The sequence below is a fragment of the Nomascus leucogenys genome, unplaced genomic scaffold, assembly GCF_006542625.1.
Source record: "Nomascus leucogenys isolate Asia unplaced genomic scaffold, Asia_NLE_v1 000933F_68608_qpd_obj, whole genome shotgun sequence".
NCBI lineage: Eukaryota > Metazoa > Chordata > Mammalia > Primates > Hylobatidae > Nomascus > Nomascus leucogenys.
This window is the reverse complement of record NW_022097440.1, coordinates 37,427-56,309: the sequence shown is the minus strand read 5'-3', so window position 1 is coordinate 56,309 and position 18,883 is coordinate 37,427. Positions and strand designations below refer to the sequence as shown.

Sequence of the window (18,883 nt, the reverse complement as noted above, 5' to 3'; positions counted from 1 at the left end):
GGTCTCAGAGGTGCGGGCGCCGAGCGCCTGGTGCAACCCCGCTGCCCCGCGGCGCCCCCTGGCGGCAGGCGCCCGCCCCTCCCCGGTAGGGCCACGCCCCCGCCCGAAACGGCCACGCCCGCTCCAGCCCCTCAGGCCTCGCCCACCTCCCGTTCGGCCCCCGCCCCGGCCGGACTTCCGCCGGGAGCTTTGTGCGCCCGGCTTCCTCGCCCTGCCCGCGCTGGCCTCGGTGCGCCGGATAAAGCCCTCCGGGCCAGCCGCTGCAGTCGGGCCAAGGTTCCGCGCCGGGCGTGGACGGTGTGGGGTGGTCCCGGCCCCGCAGGTGAGCGACCTCGGGCCGCGCGGGCCAGGTAGGCGGCCTGGGCGCCGAAGGCAGAGCTGGGCCGGGCCGGGTGCGCGTCCTGAGGTGAGGGCCGCAGCTGGGAGTGAGCCAGGGGCGGGCCGCCGTCTCTCCCGGGGTGGGGAAATTGAGGTCCCGATGGGGCGGGGAAGGTGCGTTCTCCCGCAGGGCCCGCTCCGGAGGCCGCCGGGCAGCCGGACGCCGCGGGGAGCTGAGCCGACCCCGCCGCCCTGTCCCGCGGGGCCTGCTCTCCTCCGCGCCTTCTGAGCACGGGCATCACGGGACCCGTAGGCCCTTCGCTCCCTCGCCGAGGAGGAGGCGCTCCCGGTGGGACGCGCGCGCCCGCCCGCCCTGCCCTCCCCGGGAGAAGGGACGGGCGCCTCCCTGCAGGGACCTTGGCTTCTTGCCCACCGGCGCTGAGTCCTGTGTTAGTTGTCAACCTAAAATAATTAAAAGGGTCAGAATGTGGTGCCCGGTGGGTTTATTCAGGCACAGAGGTCGAGGGCGGCCTGGGTCACCAGGTGCAACGGAGAACAAGACAGAGGCTCAGGTTTTTAAAGAAAACAGAGCCCGTCGGAGAGGAGGTGGTTTCGAACGTTGCCCAGGACCTCACTGGCTTGTAGAAATGGCATTGGTTCGCGATTGGCCACGGCTTGGTGTCATCAGTGGGGAGTTACTTGGCTCAAGGGGTAGTGAGGGGCTGCGGTTTCATTTGAGATGCTTTCTGGCACTTAACATCAGGCTTTCTGGGCCCACAGTTTAAAAGGGCTTTGCATTCCTCAGATAAATGATTTTTTTCTTTCTCATTTGCCCCCCTTTTGATCAAAATCTTTCTTCTTGAAGGCATTGATTATCAAAATCTGAGGGTCAAAGTGTCCCCTCTTGCTGGGAAGGCTCATTCCCACGTAGTCCTGTCCCGTGCCGAGCAGGGAAGGAGACATTTCAGGGAGATTTTTTTTTTTTTTTAAGAACACCACAAACTGAATTGGAATGGCATTACAGGGTGGCAAACATGAGGTCTCAGTGAAGTCATTAATTTATACAACTGCTATCACCTGTTGAATCATCTCTAGTTTTTAGAAACACCATTAATTTTAATTTTCTCAGAAGTAACACATAGGACTATAACCAATTTGTATGCCAGGATGAAAAAAACAAACCTGTTCCATTAGGGAGACAACTAAAAACATGAAGAAACTAAAATCCATGTTCTTCTTTCTTTTGATTTATTTGTTTACTTAGAAATGAGGTCTTGCTCTGTCACCCACGCTGGAGTACAGAGGCACGATTCCCACTCATCGCATCCTTGAACTCTTGGGCTTAAAGGATCCTCTTGTCTTAGCCTCCCGAGTACCTGGGAGTACAGGTGTTTGCCAACAGGACCGGCTAATTTTTAAATTTTTTTGGTAGAGACTAGGTCTTGACACCTTGCCCAGGCTAGTCTCGAACTCCTGAGCCCAAGTGATCCTCTCATCTGGGCCTCCCAAAGTGCTGGGGTTATAGGTGTGAACCTCTGTGCCCAGCCAGGTTCTTCTTTAGAGACCTGTAGCCAGAAGATTGTTCAGGATTTAGTCCAGATTGTAGGAAAATAAAAAATACAGTGATCAGGGCTAGAATCCAGTAACAGGTATGCTATAGTTTTTCTCTGAAACATAATTTTTATCTACTTCCCCATTTCTACCAAAGATAAATCTTGGTAAGACCAATTTCCTTGTAAAATAAATTTTAGGATTATATTTGGCCTGATGATTTGCCTAAAGTACAACGACAGTGGTGGCTGGCCATACAGGCTCCTTTCTAAATTGGCTGGAACTTTGCCATAAGGAATTTCAGACTTTTTTCCCCCATATCAGACAGGTAACGTGCTGGCGTCTTAACAACGTTAGAGGGAGACATACCCTACACATGAGGCAATCATCATGCTTATGAACTACAAGAGGGTCAGAATAGACTTTTAAAAGCCACCTGAGGGCTGGGCATGGTGGCTCATGCCTATAATCCCAGCACTTTGGGAGCCAAGGTGGGAGGATTCATTGAGCCCAGGAGTTTGAGACCAACCTGGGCAACATAGCGAGATCCCTGTCTCCACAAAAAATTTAAAAATTACCTGGGCATAGTGGTGCTCACCTGTAGTCCCGGCTACTCAGGAGGCTGAGATGGGAGGATCGCTTGAGTCCAGGAGATTGAGGCTGCAGTGAGCTATGATTGCACCACTGCACTCCAGCCTGGGTGACAGAGCAAGACCCTGTCTCTAAAGCAAACAAACACTTCCCATGTCTAGGAAGCCAAGCCAATGGCTCCCCATCACAGTGTACGTATAATACCTGTATGAACTGGGGGGTGAATGTCCTCCAGGTCCCAAACTATCTTGAAGTTCCTGGATCTGTCGGAAAGTGACATTCTTTCCTTACCTCAAGGCCAAGAACCTTGTAAGGGAACTATGTAAACGGTACCAGTCCAGTCGTCCCAAGGGGCTTTTTATTGGCTCTATAAAGCGAACCTCGATTCCTCAAAGCAGTCTGGTCATATCCAAAAATACGTCATCCCAGTCCAAGCCTTGGTAGGATAACCAGGGTCTCCAATTGTGTCCTGTTACAGGGAAAACAGATTCTTACTGAACTCATGCAAAGAACTACATTGCCATAAAATAAGAATACTCATGAATCACTTCCAGATTTTTGAGAAATCAGGTAGAGAAAAAGACAAATGTTTCAGTTTTGCTCACAAAAGTATATGTCACCCAATTGCTATAGCTATAAATAGCTCAAAAAGAAAAAGGTTTTTCGACTCTGGAAAACAAAATATAAAAAGAGTCAGCAAGGTTTCAGTAACAACAAAAAATCATAAAAAGCATTTCAGGCCTCTATCAGTTCAGTTCTATGTAATTTGCTGTTTTTGTTTTTTTTTTTAGACGGAGTCTCACTCTGTCGCCCAGGCTGGAGTGCAGTGGCGTGATCTCGGCTCACTGCAAGCTCCGCCTCCCAGGTTCACGCCGTTCACCTGCCTCAGCCTCCCGAGTAGCTGGGACTACAGGCGCCTGCCACCACGCCCGGCTAATTTTTTGTATTTTTAGTAGAGACGGGGTTTCACTGTATTAGCCAGGATGGTCTCGATCTCCTGACCTCGTGATCCGCCCTCCTCGGCCTCCCAAAGTGCTGGGATTACAGGTGTGAGCCGCTGCGCCCGGCTGCCTTTTTCTGTATGATGTTGGGTTAGCAATCCTCATGAATGCATCAGCTTTTAAATAAGAGTCCTGGAAGTTTTTATCTGGTCAACTGGTGTGATCTCCCAAGTTATCAGAAGTCTGTATACTTGTCAATGTCCTTTCCATGAATTTCCTTGAAGAAAATGCAGATTTTGGACTGTAGCTTATTTTATTTTATTTATTTATTTATTTTGAGATGGAGTCTTGCTCTGTTGCCCAGGCTGGAGTGCAGTGGCGTTATCTTGGCTCACTGCAACCTCTGCCTCCCAGGTTAAAGCAATTCTCCTGTCTCAGCCTCCCAAGTAACTGGGATTACAGGCATGAGCCAACATGCCCAGCTAATTTTGTATTTTTAGTAGAGACGGGGTTTTACCACGTTGGCCTGGCTGGTTTCGAACTCCTGACCTCAAGTGATCCACTTGCCTCAGCCTCCTAAAGTGTTGGGATTACAGGCATGAGCCACCGTGCCCAGCCTTAAACTTCATTTTGAGAAGAATCAAAGTAAAACAGTAATTTTCTGCGGATGACAAACGACTTAGAGTAGCCATGGGTGAAGATGCGATTGGCAGGGAATTTGGTTACTTCTGTGGTTAAAACAGTTTAACATATAATCATAATCATGACTGATAACATATGCCAAGACATGTCAGAATTTTTAGGAATCTCATACAATTTTGGAACATATGTTAATAACACATTTATACAAATATAACTCCAACAGCATTCCACAGTTGATGATGCTTCCTGTATGATTTTAATGTACCACATAAGCCTCATGCATCTCCCTTGGACTTCTGGGGGTTCCTATTTGTTTTGTCCAAGTTAGTTCAGGTCAAAAAAAACCCTTAATGTTAGGACTTGAAATTTGGTTTTGGGAAGCCAAATATCAGAGACTTAAAACAATCTCAAAATAGGACCACGGGTCACTGTAAAATAAGCCATTCATTTAATCAAATTGGTAATTCAGAGATTTCCCAAAGCAAAAACCTTTACTATGACAGAGAGAAGACTTAGTTTCTGTGAGGCAAACAGAATGCCTCTCCCTCTTTCTCCTCTTTTTTTTTCTGTTTACTCAAAAGATAAAAATATTTTACATGGCCGGGCGCGGTGGCTCACGCCTGTAATCCCAGCACTTTGGGAGGCCAAGGCGGGTGGATCACGAGGTCAGGAGATCGAGACTCATCCTGGCCAACACCGTGAAACCCCGTCTCTACTAAAAATACAAAAAATTAGCCGGGTGCGGTGGCGGGCGCCTGTAGTCCCAGCTACTCGGGAGGCTGAGGCAGGAGAATGGCGTGAACCTGGGAGGCAGAGCTTGCAGTGAGCCGAGATCGTGCCATTGCACTCCAGCCTGGGCAAAAGAGCAAGACTCCGTCTCAAAAAAAAAAAAAAAAAAAAAAATTTACAATCTCTTATCACTACACCAAATGTTGTTCAAAAGAAAAACAAACTCTGCTTTTCTTACACATCTCACATACAGAATTGTTTCTCTTATATTTAGTAGTTTCAGTTACATATATTAATTAGTGTTAACTTAGTGACCCTAATTTTCAGTTAAAAACTTAGCGAGTAATTTTGAACTGTATTTGTAGATGAAAACCATTTCATGTTTTACAGAGATACGTCTCCTAAATTTTTTATTAGCAGATGTAAATATATTTAGCTTTCCTATACCATATAAAAATAAGATACTAAAGTATATAAGCTTAAACTTATGCTTAGTAATTAATGCTTCAATGTTTTACTTAGAAATGACTCAGACGTTTGTTTGTTTGTTTTTTGAGACGGAGTCTGGGAGTCTCGCTCTTGTCACCCAGGCTGGAGTGCAGTGGCGCACTCTCGGCTCACTGCAACCTCTGCTTCCCCGGTTAAAGCGATTCTCCTGCCTCAGCCTCCTGAGTTAGCTGGCATTACAGGCGCCCACCACCATGCCTGGCTAATTTTTGTATTTTTAGTAGAGATGGGGTTTCACCATGTTGGCCAGGCTGGTCTCGAACTCCTGACCTCAGGTGATCCGCCCGCCTCGGCCTCCCAAAGTGCTGGGATTACAGGTGTGAACCACCGCGCCCGGCTACAAAAGGAGATTAATAGGAGAAGTGGCATCACCCAGGGCACAGACCTCCTGCCAGCCCCGGGGGTCCTCGGCCTCCCAGTGACCGGTGCGTCCCCGAGGCTCACCCGTCCCCTCCGTGGTCCCACCCCAGTCCTTGCAGCTCACCCCCTCCAGCCCCGCCAGCCCCTCACCCACGGGCTCCTCAGATCCTCCGGCTCTGTCCTTTCCTCCCCGCCTGGCGGCCCGTCCTCCCCTGCAGGCGCCCTGGGCAAGACCCGCCCGCGGCACGGCCTGCGCTTGAAGGAGGCGGGAAGGGCCCAGCCGCGGTGGCCGGTGTGCCCGGGGCGCACACGTGGTGTCGATGGTGTCGCCTGCGCCGACCTCCTGTTCGGTTCATGACGGACGCTGCTCCGCCACGTGGTGGCCACGCGCCTCCTCCTCCGCTCGGCCGTTCCTCCTCTGCGGCCGCCACGCACAGCGCAGCTGGGGTCGTTTGTGCGCGAGTGTTTGTGCGGACACGCGTTGCTGGTCCCCGTGGTCTCTGTCCGGGAGGGGAACTGCCAGAGCCCGTGGTCGCTGTGTTCGGCTTTCCGAGGAACGGGTGGGCTGTGGGGTGTGGCCACGCCGCCTCCCGCCCCTCGCGCCGTTCACTCCATGCAGATGCGGTCAGCAGGGGCCTCCGCGCCGCAGAAGCCATGGTCAGGTTCGGCCTCACCCGTGGACCCGTCTGGCGCCTCTGCGGGCGCACTCGCTTCCTGGCAGCCTGGGCGCTGCCGGAGTGTGCTGCACTCACCACCCGCCAACTTTCCCATTTTCACGACAAGCCGTGGGAAACTGGCCATCCCCGTGCCTGCGGCGCCCGCGTGAGTCCGTGGCCGCGTCCTCTGTCCGAGTCCAGACCCGTGTGTCTCCCACCGCCCGCCTGCCTTCTCCCGCGGCGTCTGGTGGGCGCCCCTCCGCCGGGGATGAAACCCCCCAACGCGGCCCCAGCTGTGCACGGGAGCTCGGTCGTCACGAGGGTCGCCCTCTACTGCCATTGCCGCCTCCGCCTGTTCTCAGGCCCACAGGGAGGCCGAGGAGATTCTAAGGTGGGTCCCCTTGGTCCGACCCTCCCGTGGAGTTGGGCATGTTCTGGCCACGTCTGTCGGGAAACGGGGAGGTGTCGGGGCTTCCTGGCCTCCTGACGGCCGCACCGTCATCAGTCCCGAGCCCAGCTCAGGCAGGGCCTGCTCCCTTCTGCTCCAGGTGGGAGCGGCTCCTGCCCGGGGCGCCTCCATGAGCACCCCTGCGAGCTGGCGACAGCCCCAGCCTGGGCTGCGGAACGGTCGACCGACCCTGGTTGTTGATCCTTGTGTCACGGGCAGTGCAGAACCAGGTCCTGGAATCGCCTGGTGCCACCTCGGTGTGACCTGGCTGTGTCCCGTTCCCATCCTCCTCAGAGGGTGGCCGCCTGGCGTGGCGCAGGATGATGCTCTGAGCCGTGTTGCCCAGCACGTGTTAGGGTCCTGGGTGGAGAGGACCTTTGGGAAGCAGCAGCTGGGCTGACGAGGGTCCGGACGCCTGCCCGGGGATCAGCGAGGGTCCGGGCGCCTGCCTGGGGATCAGCGAGGGTCGGGGCGCCTGCCCGGGGACCAGCGAGGGTCCAGGCGCCTGCCTGGGGATCAGCGAGGGTCGGGGCGCCTGCCCGGGGACCGGCGAGGGTCGGGGCGCCTGCCCGGGAATCAGCTGGGCCAGCCAGATGTTTCTGGTGGAGACCTGGGACGTGAGGCGGTGGGCTGCTGGCAGTCCCTCCCTGGCTGTGCAGAAGCTGCGGTGGAATGTGAGCTGGACGTGGGGGTGCCCGGCCTGATGGGAAGGTGGCAGAGGCTGTGTGACATGGAGATAGGTCGTGAGGGCCCCAAGTCAGCCCCTTTGTCCCTGTGGGTCCCTCGCTCTGGGGACCTCGGGCTGCTGAGGACTGAGACGTCCAGTGCCTCCCCCTGGTGGAGTGGCCACCCAGTCAGCCACCGCAGAATTCATGGCCCTCAGGCACTGCAGAAGAGAGCGAAAGCCCTGGCTGTGGGTCCCAGGTGTGGCTGGCAGTGGCAGGCAGCAGGCAGAGGCCCTGTCACCATGGGTGAGGTGTGGAGGTGCCAAAGCTAAGATTCCGTCCTAGTTTTAACCTTCAAAAATATCATTCATGGTTTTTTCGTTTTTCATGAATACAAACCAGGGTGTATACATTGTGTAGTATTCAGAAAATACAAAACAGGTAGAAAGCACAGAGGCACCGTCGGCAGAGCAGCCAGGCCCTCACATGCACATCTCCTGGGTTTTGAGAAGGGACCTTGCACCTGCAGCGAGATCGCCTTAGGGTAACTCAACTTTATGCTGCTCTGTGTAACCTTTCCCATGGCATTAAGTATTTTTATAAAACATGGTTTTTAAATGCTGTTTATCATTCATCAGATTCTACCGTGTGTGATCAGAACTGGGGTCCTCGGGAAAGCCTACCCTTGATGGGGGCCTGTTGGCCCCGGGCCCGTCTGTGATGGTGACCCCAACGTGTGCTATTGGCACCTCCCAGAAAGGGTTCCCCAGAGCCCACGGGGCCACCTGACCCATCCTCCCAGCTGTCCCGTGGTACATCCGTGTGTTGTGGGCAGTGAGCTGTGAGGGAGGTGGAGTGCAGAGAGAAGCTTGCCTCAGGGCTAAAACCAACACGGTGAACAGGGAAGGTGTCCTTCAAAACCGCAGCCCGGGCAGGAGCAGTGGTTCCTGCCTGTAATCCCAGCACTTCGGGAGGCCGAGGGAGGCGGATCACCCGAGGTCAGGAGTTCGAGATGAGCCTGGCAAACATGGAGAAACTGTCTCTACTAAAATTACAAAAATTAGCTGCCCATGCCTGTAATCCCAGCCACTCAGGAGGCTGAGGCAGGAGAATCGTTTGAACCCGGGAGGCGGAGGTTGCAGTGAGCTGAGATCGCCCCACTGCACTCCAGCCTGGGCGACAGAGTGAAACTCCATCTCAAAAAAAAAAAAAAAAAAACCTGCGACCGGCCCGGCGCGGTGGCTCACGCCTGTAATCCCGGCTTTTTGGGAGGCCGAGGTGGGCAGATTGCTTGAGGTCAGGAGTTCAAGACCATCCTGGCCAACATGATGAAACCCTGTCTCTACTAAAAATACAAAAATTAGCTGGGCGTGGTGGCAGGCACCTGTAATCCCAGCTACTCGGGAGGCTGAGGCGGGACAATCGCGTGAACTCTGGAGGCGAAGCTTGCAGTGAGCCGAGATTGCCCCCCTGCACTCCAGCTTGGGCAACAAAGTGAGACTCCGTCTCAGCCTGGGCAACAGAGTGAGACTCCATCTTAAAAACATAAAAACAAACATATAAACAAACCCCGTGACCTACGTGGAGCCCACGGGGGCCAAACACACCAGCACCCCCCCGGATTGGCAGTGTGGGACCCCACACCTGTCACACCTGCTGGCCTCTTTCTCCGTCTCCTGTACAATATCCCTGGAAAGTTACTTTTTGTGTTTAAAATTGGTCATGTTAATTGTTAAAGAAAGGAACAATCCTTAAGTGAAATCCTTAAGTGAAATTGGTAAGTTTAAAAAAACAAAAGACAGGCCTCAACAGGCGTTGGGGAGGCTGTGGAGAAATTAGAATCCTCGTGCGTTATAGATGCAAGCGTAAAATGGTACGTCCACTGTGTAAACAGTCTGGTAGTTCCTCAAAAAGCTAAGCATAGAAACACCACGAGACTCAGCAGTTCCAGTCCTAGGAATGTGTGTCCCCAGATCCGTGAAAACACACTCCACACAGAAACATGCACACAGCTGTTCACAGCAGCACTGTTTATAACAGCCAGACAAGGGGGTGCAGCCCGAATGTCTGCTGGACAAACAGCCCGTGGTCCGTGCACACAGTGGGGCAGGACTTAGCCACAGAAAGGCAGTTCCAGCACACGCTGCTGCAGGGATGAGCTTTGAAGACACTGTGCCAAGCGAGATCAGTCAGCCACAAGAGAACAGAACCTTGACCAGGCGCGGTAGCTCACGCCTGTAATCCCAGCACTTTGGGAGGCCGAGGCGGGTGGATCATGAGGTCAGGAGATTGAGACCATCCTGGCTAACACACAGTGAAACCCCGTGTCTACTAAAAATACAAAAATTAGCCGGGCGTGGTGGCGGGCGCCTGTAATCCCAGCTACTCGGGAGGCTGAGGCAGGAGAATGGCGTGAACCCGGGAGGCGGAGCTTGCAGTGAGCCGAGATTGCGCCACTGCACTCCAGCCTGAGCAACAGAGTGAGACTCCGTCTCAAAACAAAAAAAAAAACAAAAAACAAAAAAACCAGAACCTGTGTGGTCTCCTTTATAGGAAATGCCCAAAATAGAAAAATTCACAGAGACAGAAAATGGCCAGGGGCTGAGGAGGGGCAGAGGGAGTAACTGTTGATGGGCACATGGTTGGTTGTCTTTAGGGCAATGACAATGTTCTGGGCTGAGTCAAGTGGACGCCTGAGGTCAAGAGTTCAAGACCAGCCTGGCCAAAAATGGCAAGACCCCGTCTCTACCAGAAATACAAAACTTAGCCAGGTGTGGTAGTGGGCGCCTATAGTCCCAGCTACTCGGGAGACTTAGGCACAAGAATCACTTGAGCCAGGAGGTGGAGGTTACAGTGAGCTGGGATCGCACCACTGCACCCTGGGTGACAGTGAGACCCTGTCTCAAAAAAATAAAAATAAAAATAGGCGGGGTGCAGTGGCTCACGCCTGTAATCCCAGCACTTTGGGAGGCGGAGACAGGCAGATGACAAGGTCAGGAGATCGAGACCATCCTGGCTAACAACAATGAAACCCCGTCTCCACTAAAAATGCAAAAAATTAGCCGGGCATGGTGGCGGACGCCTGTAGTCCCAGCTACTTGGGAGGCTGAGGCAGGAGAATGGCGTGAACCCGGGAGGCAGAGCTTGCGGTGAGCCGAGATCGTGCCAGTGCACTCCAGCCTGGGCGACAGAGTGAAACTCTGTCTCAAAAAGAAAAAAGTGTTGTGGAGTTTGATGGTGGTGACGGTGACTGACGTCGGTGAATATGCTAAAAACACCGAGTTGTAACGTTGAGGGTAAATTTTATGGCATATGAATTATATCTCAAAGTTGTAAAACAATCGCCGAGGCGGGGTGTGGTGGCTCACGCCTGTAATCCCAGCACTTAGGGAGGTTGAGGCAGGAGGATTACCGAGCTCAGGAGTTTGAGACCAGTCTGGGCGACATAGTGAGACCCCATCTCTACCAAAAATACCCCCCCAAAATTATCTGGGTGTAGCGTGCACTGCGGTGGTCCCGGCTACTCAGGAGGCTGAGGTGGGAGGATCGTTTGAGCCCAGGAGGTTGAGGCTGCTGTGAGCCATGATCGCTCCACCGCACTCCAGCCTGGGCAACAGTGAGACCATGTCACAAAAAAATTAAATAAAAATGGTCACTGAGATGGTAAACACACGGAATTCCGTTTGAAGCTGGTGGACAGTGTGTGAGTCAAGGCTGCTGTTCACTGAGGACGCCTGAACCTCCCTCCCAAGGGGCCCCGGCTGTGCGTGGCCATCTTGCCAGCATCAGCTCATCCTGCTGTGCCCTGGTGCCTCTGGGGGCTGCTCCCGGGGGGCTCTGGGGTATCCACCCTGTCCCATGTGGAATGTTTTCTGGTTTCTGCCAACACTGTTTGGGGAGCGGTGGCCGCGGGGTTGTTTGCTTCTCCTGGAAGGGCCCCAGTGGGCACCTGGAGCTTTATGACGAGGAGGCTTTTAAGTTTTCTTGTAGACACATTTAAAAAATGAGAAACAAGTGAATTTATTTTAATAATATATTTTATTTAACTCCAGTATGCCCAAAATATTGCTATTTCCACATGCAGTCGATATAAAAAGCTGTCACAGAGATATTGACACTGTCTCTAATCACGTGTCTTGCACTTTCAGCTGTGGCTGCTGTGTCAGACAATATGAGGTGGGGAGGGGACAGGCCCTGGAGGCCTCCCTTGGGATCGACAGCTTCTGGGGGCTCTGAAGCCAGTGTTGCCGGCCCACTGGCTCCAGGTCTCAGGCCGGCCTCTAGCCCCAGGTCCTTGCTGCATCCTGGGGGCGGCGGCTGCAGGGCCCTCAAGGTTGGCGCTCTCAGAAGGGGGCAGTAAGGCCGGCTCTGTGGGGGTGGGGGAGCCTGGGAGCCCCCCCGTCGGGGTGCCAGGGAGACCTGGGGGGCACACAGCCCACTCTTTTGCCGCCTCTCGCTCTCTTGGCCACGCCTGCTGGCAGCACAAGGCCCACCTGGAGAGCCTGCGGGTCCTCAGGGAAACACCACAGAAAAACCACAGAGGAAGCGTGACCTGGCGCCCGGACAAGAATGCAGGGTGGCCCAGCTTCCAGTCCGTCTTGGGTGACTCACTGCGGTGTGCAGAAAACACCATTGTGCACCGCAGCCACAGGAAGCCCTCCGCCTCCCCGACCCCCTCCCACTCCCCCCACCCCGCCGTCTCCCCCCCACCCCGCCGTCTCCCCCTCACCCTCCCCCCACCCCCCACCCTCCCCTTCCCCCGCCCCCTTCCCCCCACCTCCCCTGCCCCCGCCTCCGCCTGCCGCTCCTTTTCCAGGTCCCGGGGCCGGTGGTGCTGTGTCACCGATGGAGAGACTGACGGCCGCCGCCGGCCTGCCATGGCCACCTCTGAGCCTCCGCCAGCAACCTGGCGTCTTGTGGGGTCCTTCAAGGTCGGCCTGTTCAGGGGTCGTTTGAGGGAGCTTTGGGTCCTACTTGAGGGTGAAGCTTCGAGGGAGGGGCCCCTGCACGTCCTGTTGGTCCCGCCGGTCCCGCCTTCCTGTGGAGGCTCCCTGGGAGGCAGCCGCGTCCGGGCTGGGCCTCCCAGGAAACCGAGGAGCAGGGCTGCCACCCATCCTGCCTCGGAGACCATCTCCGGAGCAAGCCCCATGCCCAGGGCTCAGGGGCAGCTGTGCCTTCGCTGGTTTCCTTCTCTGGGAAGGGAGTATCCTGGGCTCAGCTGGGTTTGGGGTGAAGATGAGCCTTCCTGAGTGTGTGTGTCACTCCCACACCTGCGCTGCATTCAGCATCATCTACTCCATCTCCCAGCGAGGCCTGGGATACCCCACCCTGGAGGCCGGCCTCGGGGCCTCAGCCGGAATCTGCTACAGGTTCTGCGGTGGTCCAGGGGCCCTGGAGGTGCCAGCCTATGCCCACCTGGACACCTGCTCAGCGCACGGGACAGCCACAGCCAATGACCGAATCTGCACTGAGGCCAGGGGCTGGGGCTCCAGGCACAGTCACCTGCAGAGCCCTGGACCTCACTCAGGCCCTGGGGGTCTGCCAGGCTCTACAGGAAAGGACACAGCCCTCGCCCTGCCCCCCGCCCTCAGCAGCGTCGCCTCCACAGTGAGTCAGGCACGTCCCCCGTGGGTCACCTCCTCCATGCCAGGCCGCCCCCAGGGGCGCTCCGTCGTTATGCAGTTCTGCCCCGTGTGGGTGGGGGTCCAGCTGTGTCGTCTCCCTGGGTGTGGATCGTGGGGCCAGGGAACAAGAGCCTCTGGGGTTCTCAGAACCCAACGTTCTGTGGTCACAGGACTCATGGCAACAATTTGGCTTGAGTTAGCACCTTTCAGAAGGAATGAAGACACTTAAAAGAGTTGGTTGTTAATTTTTTTTTTTTTTTTTTTTTTTTGAGAAAGAGTTTTGCTCTGTCGCCCAGGCTGGAGTGCAGTGGTGCAATCTCAGCCCACTGCAACCTCCGCCTCCTGGGTTCAAGTGATTCTCCTGCCTCACCCTCCCAGGTAGCTGGGATTACAGGCACCCACCACCACGCCTGGCTAATTTTTGTATTTTTAGTAGAGATGGGGTTTCACCGTGTTGGCCAGGCTGGTTTCGAACTCCTGGCCTCAAGTGATCTGCCCTCCTTAGGCTCCCACAGTGCTAGGATTACAGGCATGTGCTACCGTGCCCAGCTGTTGGTTGTTAATTATTTTTGTTTTTTGAGACGGAGTTTAGCTCCTATTGCCCAGCTGGAGTGCATTGGCGCGGTCTCGGCTCGCTGCAACGTCCACCTCCCGGGTTCTTGCCATTCTCCTGCCTCAACCTCCCGAGTAGCTGAGACTACAGGCACCTGCCACCACGCCCAGCTAATTTTTTGTATTTTTAGTAGAGACGGGGTTTCACCGTGTTGGCCAGGATGGTCTCGATCTCCTGACCTCATGATCCACCCGCCTCAGCCTCCTAAAGTGCTGGGATTACGGGCATGAGCCACCGCGCCCGGCCAGCAGTTGTTAATTTTAAGTGGAAGCTGCAAAACTGGTGAGTGGTGTTGCCCCATCAGGGAGCCGGGGAGCCCCGCTTGTCCTGGTGTGGGCTTGGGACCCAGCACCATGTTCCGAGAAAGATGCTGAGGGATCCAGACAGGCTTTTTCATCCTAAAATGAGGCCAGTTACAGAAAGTGTGCAGTGAGGGAATGTGAACTGAATCCTTGCCAGCCGTTTCCGTTCTCAGTCACATCAGCCCGTGTCTCCACTTGACCATTTTTAGGTCCAGGGCTTTGTAGACACAGCTCCCTCCCTACACGCCGCAGGCCACCATGCCTGGATAGATACCATTTTTTTCATAGAAACGGTCTCCTTATGTTACCCAGGCTGGTCTCAAACTCCTGGACTCAAGCGATCTGCCTGCTTTGGCCTCCCAATGTGGTGGGATCAGAGGTGTGAGCCACCACGCTGGGCCAGTTTTCTGTTACTTCAAACAGAATATCTAAAACTGGGTAATTTATAAAGAAAAGGAATTTATTTCTTACGGCTCTGGAGGCTAAGTCTAAGGGTGAGGGGAGTGTCCGAGGAGGCGTTCATGCTGGCGGGACTCTGAATGAGGAGGTATTCATGCTGGTGGGACTCGGAAGGGTCCTGAGGCGGCTTGGGGCACCCATGGTGAGGGCCCGGCATGCGGGCTCAGGCCCCAGGCCTCTCTTCCTCTTCTTATAAAGCCACCAGTTCCACTCCCGTGATAACCCAGGAATCCATGAATGGATTAATCCCTCCAGTGGGGCAGGATCCTCACCCCCCAGGCACGTCCCAAGGCCCCATCTGGAAACGCTGCAGCATGGTGATGGAGTTCCAGCGTGTTTCAGAGGGACAGACTTTAACTTATAGCAGCCGCCCTCCTGCAGAAGGGACAGGCCGACTGCCCCTTCCCGAGCTGATCAGCAAAGTGAGTGCCATCGGGGCCTTGTACAAGTTCATCCTGAGCTCAGGGACAAAAACAGCCCTGCAGACTCTTGTGGAGAGGGGCTGACCCAGCCTGATGGTGAGAGACAAGCTGCGCCCGGGTGCTGTGCCTGTGCTCCCACTGGCCTAGCTTCCCTGTACACGGTGGGTCTGTCCATTCCGATTGGCTCAAGGCTCCGCCTTTTTAAAGAGGACCTTGGAACTCACAGGCCACTCAAGGGACTGCAGATAAAAGGCCCCCAATCTCAGATTTGGGGTTACCATTGGTCTGAGGGGCTGGTTCAGCTGTGCTGGACGTCCCTGGAGGGCCTTGCTGAGCAGCTGGGGGGAGGTGTGGGGGCAGCAGGGGCTGCTGTCTCCCCCAAAGCCCTCTTTTTTTTTTTGAGACGGAGTCTCACTCTATCGTCCAAGGCTGGAGTGCAGTGGCGTGATCTCAGCTCACTGCAAGCTCCACCTCCCGGGTTCACACCATTCACCTGCCTCAGCCTCCTGAGTAGCTGGGACTACGGGCACCCGCCACCATGTCCGGCTAATTTTTTATATTTTTAGTAGAGACGGGGTTTCACCGTGTTAGCCAGGATGGTCTCGATCTGCTGACCTCGTGATCCTCCCGTCTCGGCCTCCCAAAGTGCTGGGATTACAGGCGTGAGGCCCCCCACCCCAAAGCCCTCTTAAAAGCCCCTTGGGAGCTTTGGGGCACGTGCAGGGCTGGTCGAATGTTGGAGGAGACACATCGAGGCACTGAGAGGAAGAGTCACTGTGAGGAAGAGTCACTGTTGCGTTTTAGTAAAACACGCAGCTCAGTCGAACATGAGGAGGAGGGGCTGGGCTTCACAGCTTTCTGGAGACACAGCAAGGAGGTTGGGCCAGGGAGACCCTTGGAGGCGTGAGGCTGGGAGACCACAGGAGGCATGAGGGTGGGAGATCCCCAGAGGCGTGAGGCTGGAAAACCCCTGGAGGATTGAGGCTCCACACTTGTGTGCTGCCGGGCCTGGTGTGTCCATGCTGCCCAAGGGGAAAGCCCCCTCCGGCTTCCCCCCAGACCCTTTGCTGTGCCCCTCCCGCCTCCCGCGTGTGTCCTGAGGTCCAGCCAGCGCATCCAGGACCTCGAATGCCTGTGGACCCGTGGGTTCCAGTGACGGAAACACTGGGCACTTCTCCCACTCCAGCTGGGCCGTCTTCAGAACCAGGCCAGGAGCCGCTGCGTTGGGGTTTATGCTTGGATGGTAGACAGCTGTGGGCGTGTCTGGGGAGCCGCACTCCGGGATCTGGAGCTGCGTCTCCATCCTTCCCTGTCAGGGACCCTCTGAAGGGCCTGCGGGCCGCCAGTCACCTTCCCTTAGCCAAGGGATCCCAGGAGATGGGGCGGGGACGCTGGGTTCTGGGTTATGGGGCTGGCAGGACAGAGCCCGAGAGCGGCCAGACCTGCCCTTTGCATGGCACAGAGGATCCCAGGAAAGGGCCTGCGGTGAGCCGGGGGCAGATGGCCCCTTGGGGGCCGGGGCCTCAGGTGGGTGGGCTTCGCGGGGGAGCAGTCACCTCTGCGGTGTTTAGGGCAGGCGGACAGAGGTGGAGGGGCCTCCCCGTGTTCGCTGCGGCCGCCGAGCTGGGCTCTGCCTGCAGCGCTGGCCTGGTGGGAAACAGAGACCAAGCCTGGGCGTGCGGGTAGGGGAGGCGCTTGGACTTCGGGCGCCTGGGACCGACGCGGCTGAGACGGAGGAGGCGCTGCCGGGTTCCACCAGCAGAGGGGCCCAGAGACCAGCCCGGACACGCGGCGGTCGGCGTGGGGTGCCCGGGACTGGCTCCTCCGCAGGCCGCCCCCGCCCGCCCTCTCCGGTGCGTCTGTGAACGGGCGGGTTTGCCGGCGTGCGTTCTGGCCTCTACGACTCCGGGTGCCGCAGATGCGGGGCCTTCCCGGTCACAGGACCCTGGGACGCTGGGAGGCAGTGTTGGCTCCGCACTTCTCTCAGAGCCTGACAGCCTGGCTGGGGCCGCCCCGTCGGGTCCCCGCAACCAGCAAGGCCGTCCCCAGCCTGCTGAGGGGGGCCAGGCTGCACTCCTGGAAGGGAGGGGTGGGGGCTGAGGAGCGGCCTGGGGTGGGGGTCGGGGCACAGACACCCCAGAGGAGGGCTGGGGAGAGGGTGTACCACCCACTGAGGCTGTGGCCTGGGGAGTACTGAGAGCCCAGGGAAATTTCCAGAAGCCGCTGGGAGTGCCCGTGGGAGTGGAGGTGGTAGTGGTGGGGGACCTGCTGCCTTTATTCATTTGCTCATCAAACACCATCAGCGCCACTGATGCCGCTGCCGTCTGGAGATCGAGGGGTGCATTGGTACGGGAAGCCAGGTCCACCCTCCGGACAGCCCTGGGGCTCGCCAGGGGCAGGAGTGCTGGCCACCAGCCGTCGCCTCTGCCGTTTGGGACAAGACAAACAGAGGTGGAGCGGCCTCCTGTCAGCGCCTCTCTGTGCGATGGGGGTGTCACGAGGCTCACCCCGCCCTCGCTGCACTCAGCCCCTGGCTCTCAGCTCTAGATAACTTGCTGCCAGCCACCCTGGTTCTGTGCAGGGGCCTCACTTTTCTTTCTTTTCTTTTCTTTTTTTTTTTTTCCTTTTTCCTTGCCTTTTCTTTCTTTTCCTTTCCTTTCCTTTTCTTTCTTTTCCTTTCCTTTCCTTTTCTTTCTTCTTTCTTTCTTTTCTTCTTTTCTTTCTTTTCTTTTTTTTTTTTTGGAAACAGGGTCTTGCTCTGTCACCCAGGCTAGAATGCAGTGGCCCAATCTTGGGTCACTGCAGCCTTGACCACCTGGGCTCAAGCGATCCTCCCACCTCAGCCTCCCGAGTAGCTGGGCGTGCAGGTGCATGTTACCATGCGCAGCTGATTTTTTTTCGTAGGATGGGGTCTCACTATGTCGCCCAGGCTGGCTCAAACTCCTGAGCTCAAGTGATCCTCCCGCCTCGGCCTCCCACAAGGCTGGGATTACAGGTGTGAGCCACCGTGCCCAGCCAGTTTCACGTTTTATTCACGCTTCAGAGCACAGAGGCCTCTGCCTGGCATTGGGGCACGGGCAAGGTGTCTGTGGGCAGCGGGTCCCACCGAGGGTTCCAGGGCAGCAGATGGTGGGCAGGGCGGGGAGACCATGTGCATGGTACCCAAGCCAGGCTCTTGCTGAGTCAGGCTAACTCTAACATTTATCGGGAACTTGATCTACTTCAATGTGATGTAAGAAAAACAAATGCGTTTTCAGCAGAAGATCCAGGGAGGAAACCAGCAATAGAGAGAAATGGTGGCTTCTGCCGCCTTACAGAGTGGGAGCTGTGCCTGAGCCTTCTGCCTCTCGGCCCAGAGCCTGGCATTTCTTTCTTTTTTTTTTTTTTTTTTTTGCACACAAAACAATAAACATTTTCTAAAAATACGTACAAACAAAAAGATGCGTATCAAACATATTAGGAAGGTTGCACATGGGAAGTCAGGGAATAGAAATGGGGGTGGGAATTAAAGAGAATGAATGAGAGAGGGACTTTGTATGGATCAATGATAATAACTCAATCCTCTATTTGACAAAGAAGAAGGAGAAGGAAGAGGAAGAAAAAGAAAGTGGGATAAAGGATCAGAAAGGGGGGAAAATAGAAAAAATTAGAGTACGACTCCAGGGTAAACCTGTTTTGTTGTCGCTGGGTTGGTTGGTTGGTTTGTCTGTTGTATTTTTCATATGTTTTGCCATGTTGGCCAGGCTGGTCTCGAACTCCTAGCCTGAAGTGATCAACCCGCCTCGGCCTCCCAGAGCGCCGGGACTACAGGTGTGAGCCACCACGTCCAGCCCCCACATTGCTTCGGGCCTCCGTGGTAGACCTCCCAGACGGGGCGGTCGGGCAGAGGGGCTCCCCACATCCCAGACGGGGCGGCCGGGCAGAGGCGCTCCCCACATCCCAGACGGGGCGGCCGGGCAGAGGCGCTCCCCACATCCCAGACGGGGCGGCCGGGCAGAGGCGCTCCTCACTTCTTCCCAGATGGGGCGGCCGGGCAGAGGCGCTCCTCACTTCCC

The 18,883-nt window shown here is 55.8% G+C and overlaps 1 protein-coding gene and 1 pseudogene across 1 annotated transcript in view; one reads left to right on the top strand and one right to left on the bottom strand.

Moving 5' to 3' along the window:
- Positions 1 to 18,883, top strand: part of LOC115834257 — a 52,105-nt gene that overhangs the window by 104 nt on the left and 33,118 nt on the right. The window contains exon 2 of the mRNA XM_030809003.1: positions 11 to 322. Within this exon, the coding sequence (XP_030664863.1) occupies positions 11 to 322 (312 nt within the window). The remainder of the gene's footprint in view (positions 1 to 10; positions 323 to 18,883) is intronic.
- Positions 2,188 to 2,282, bottom strand: LOC115834259 (annotated as a pseudogene).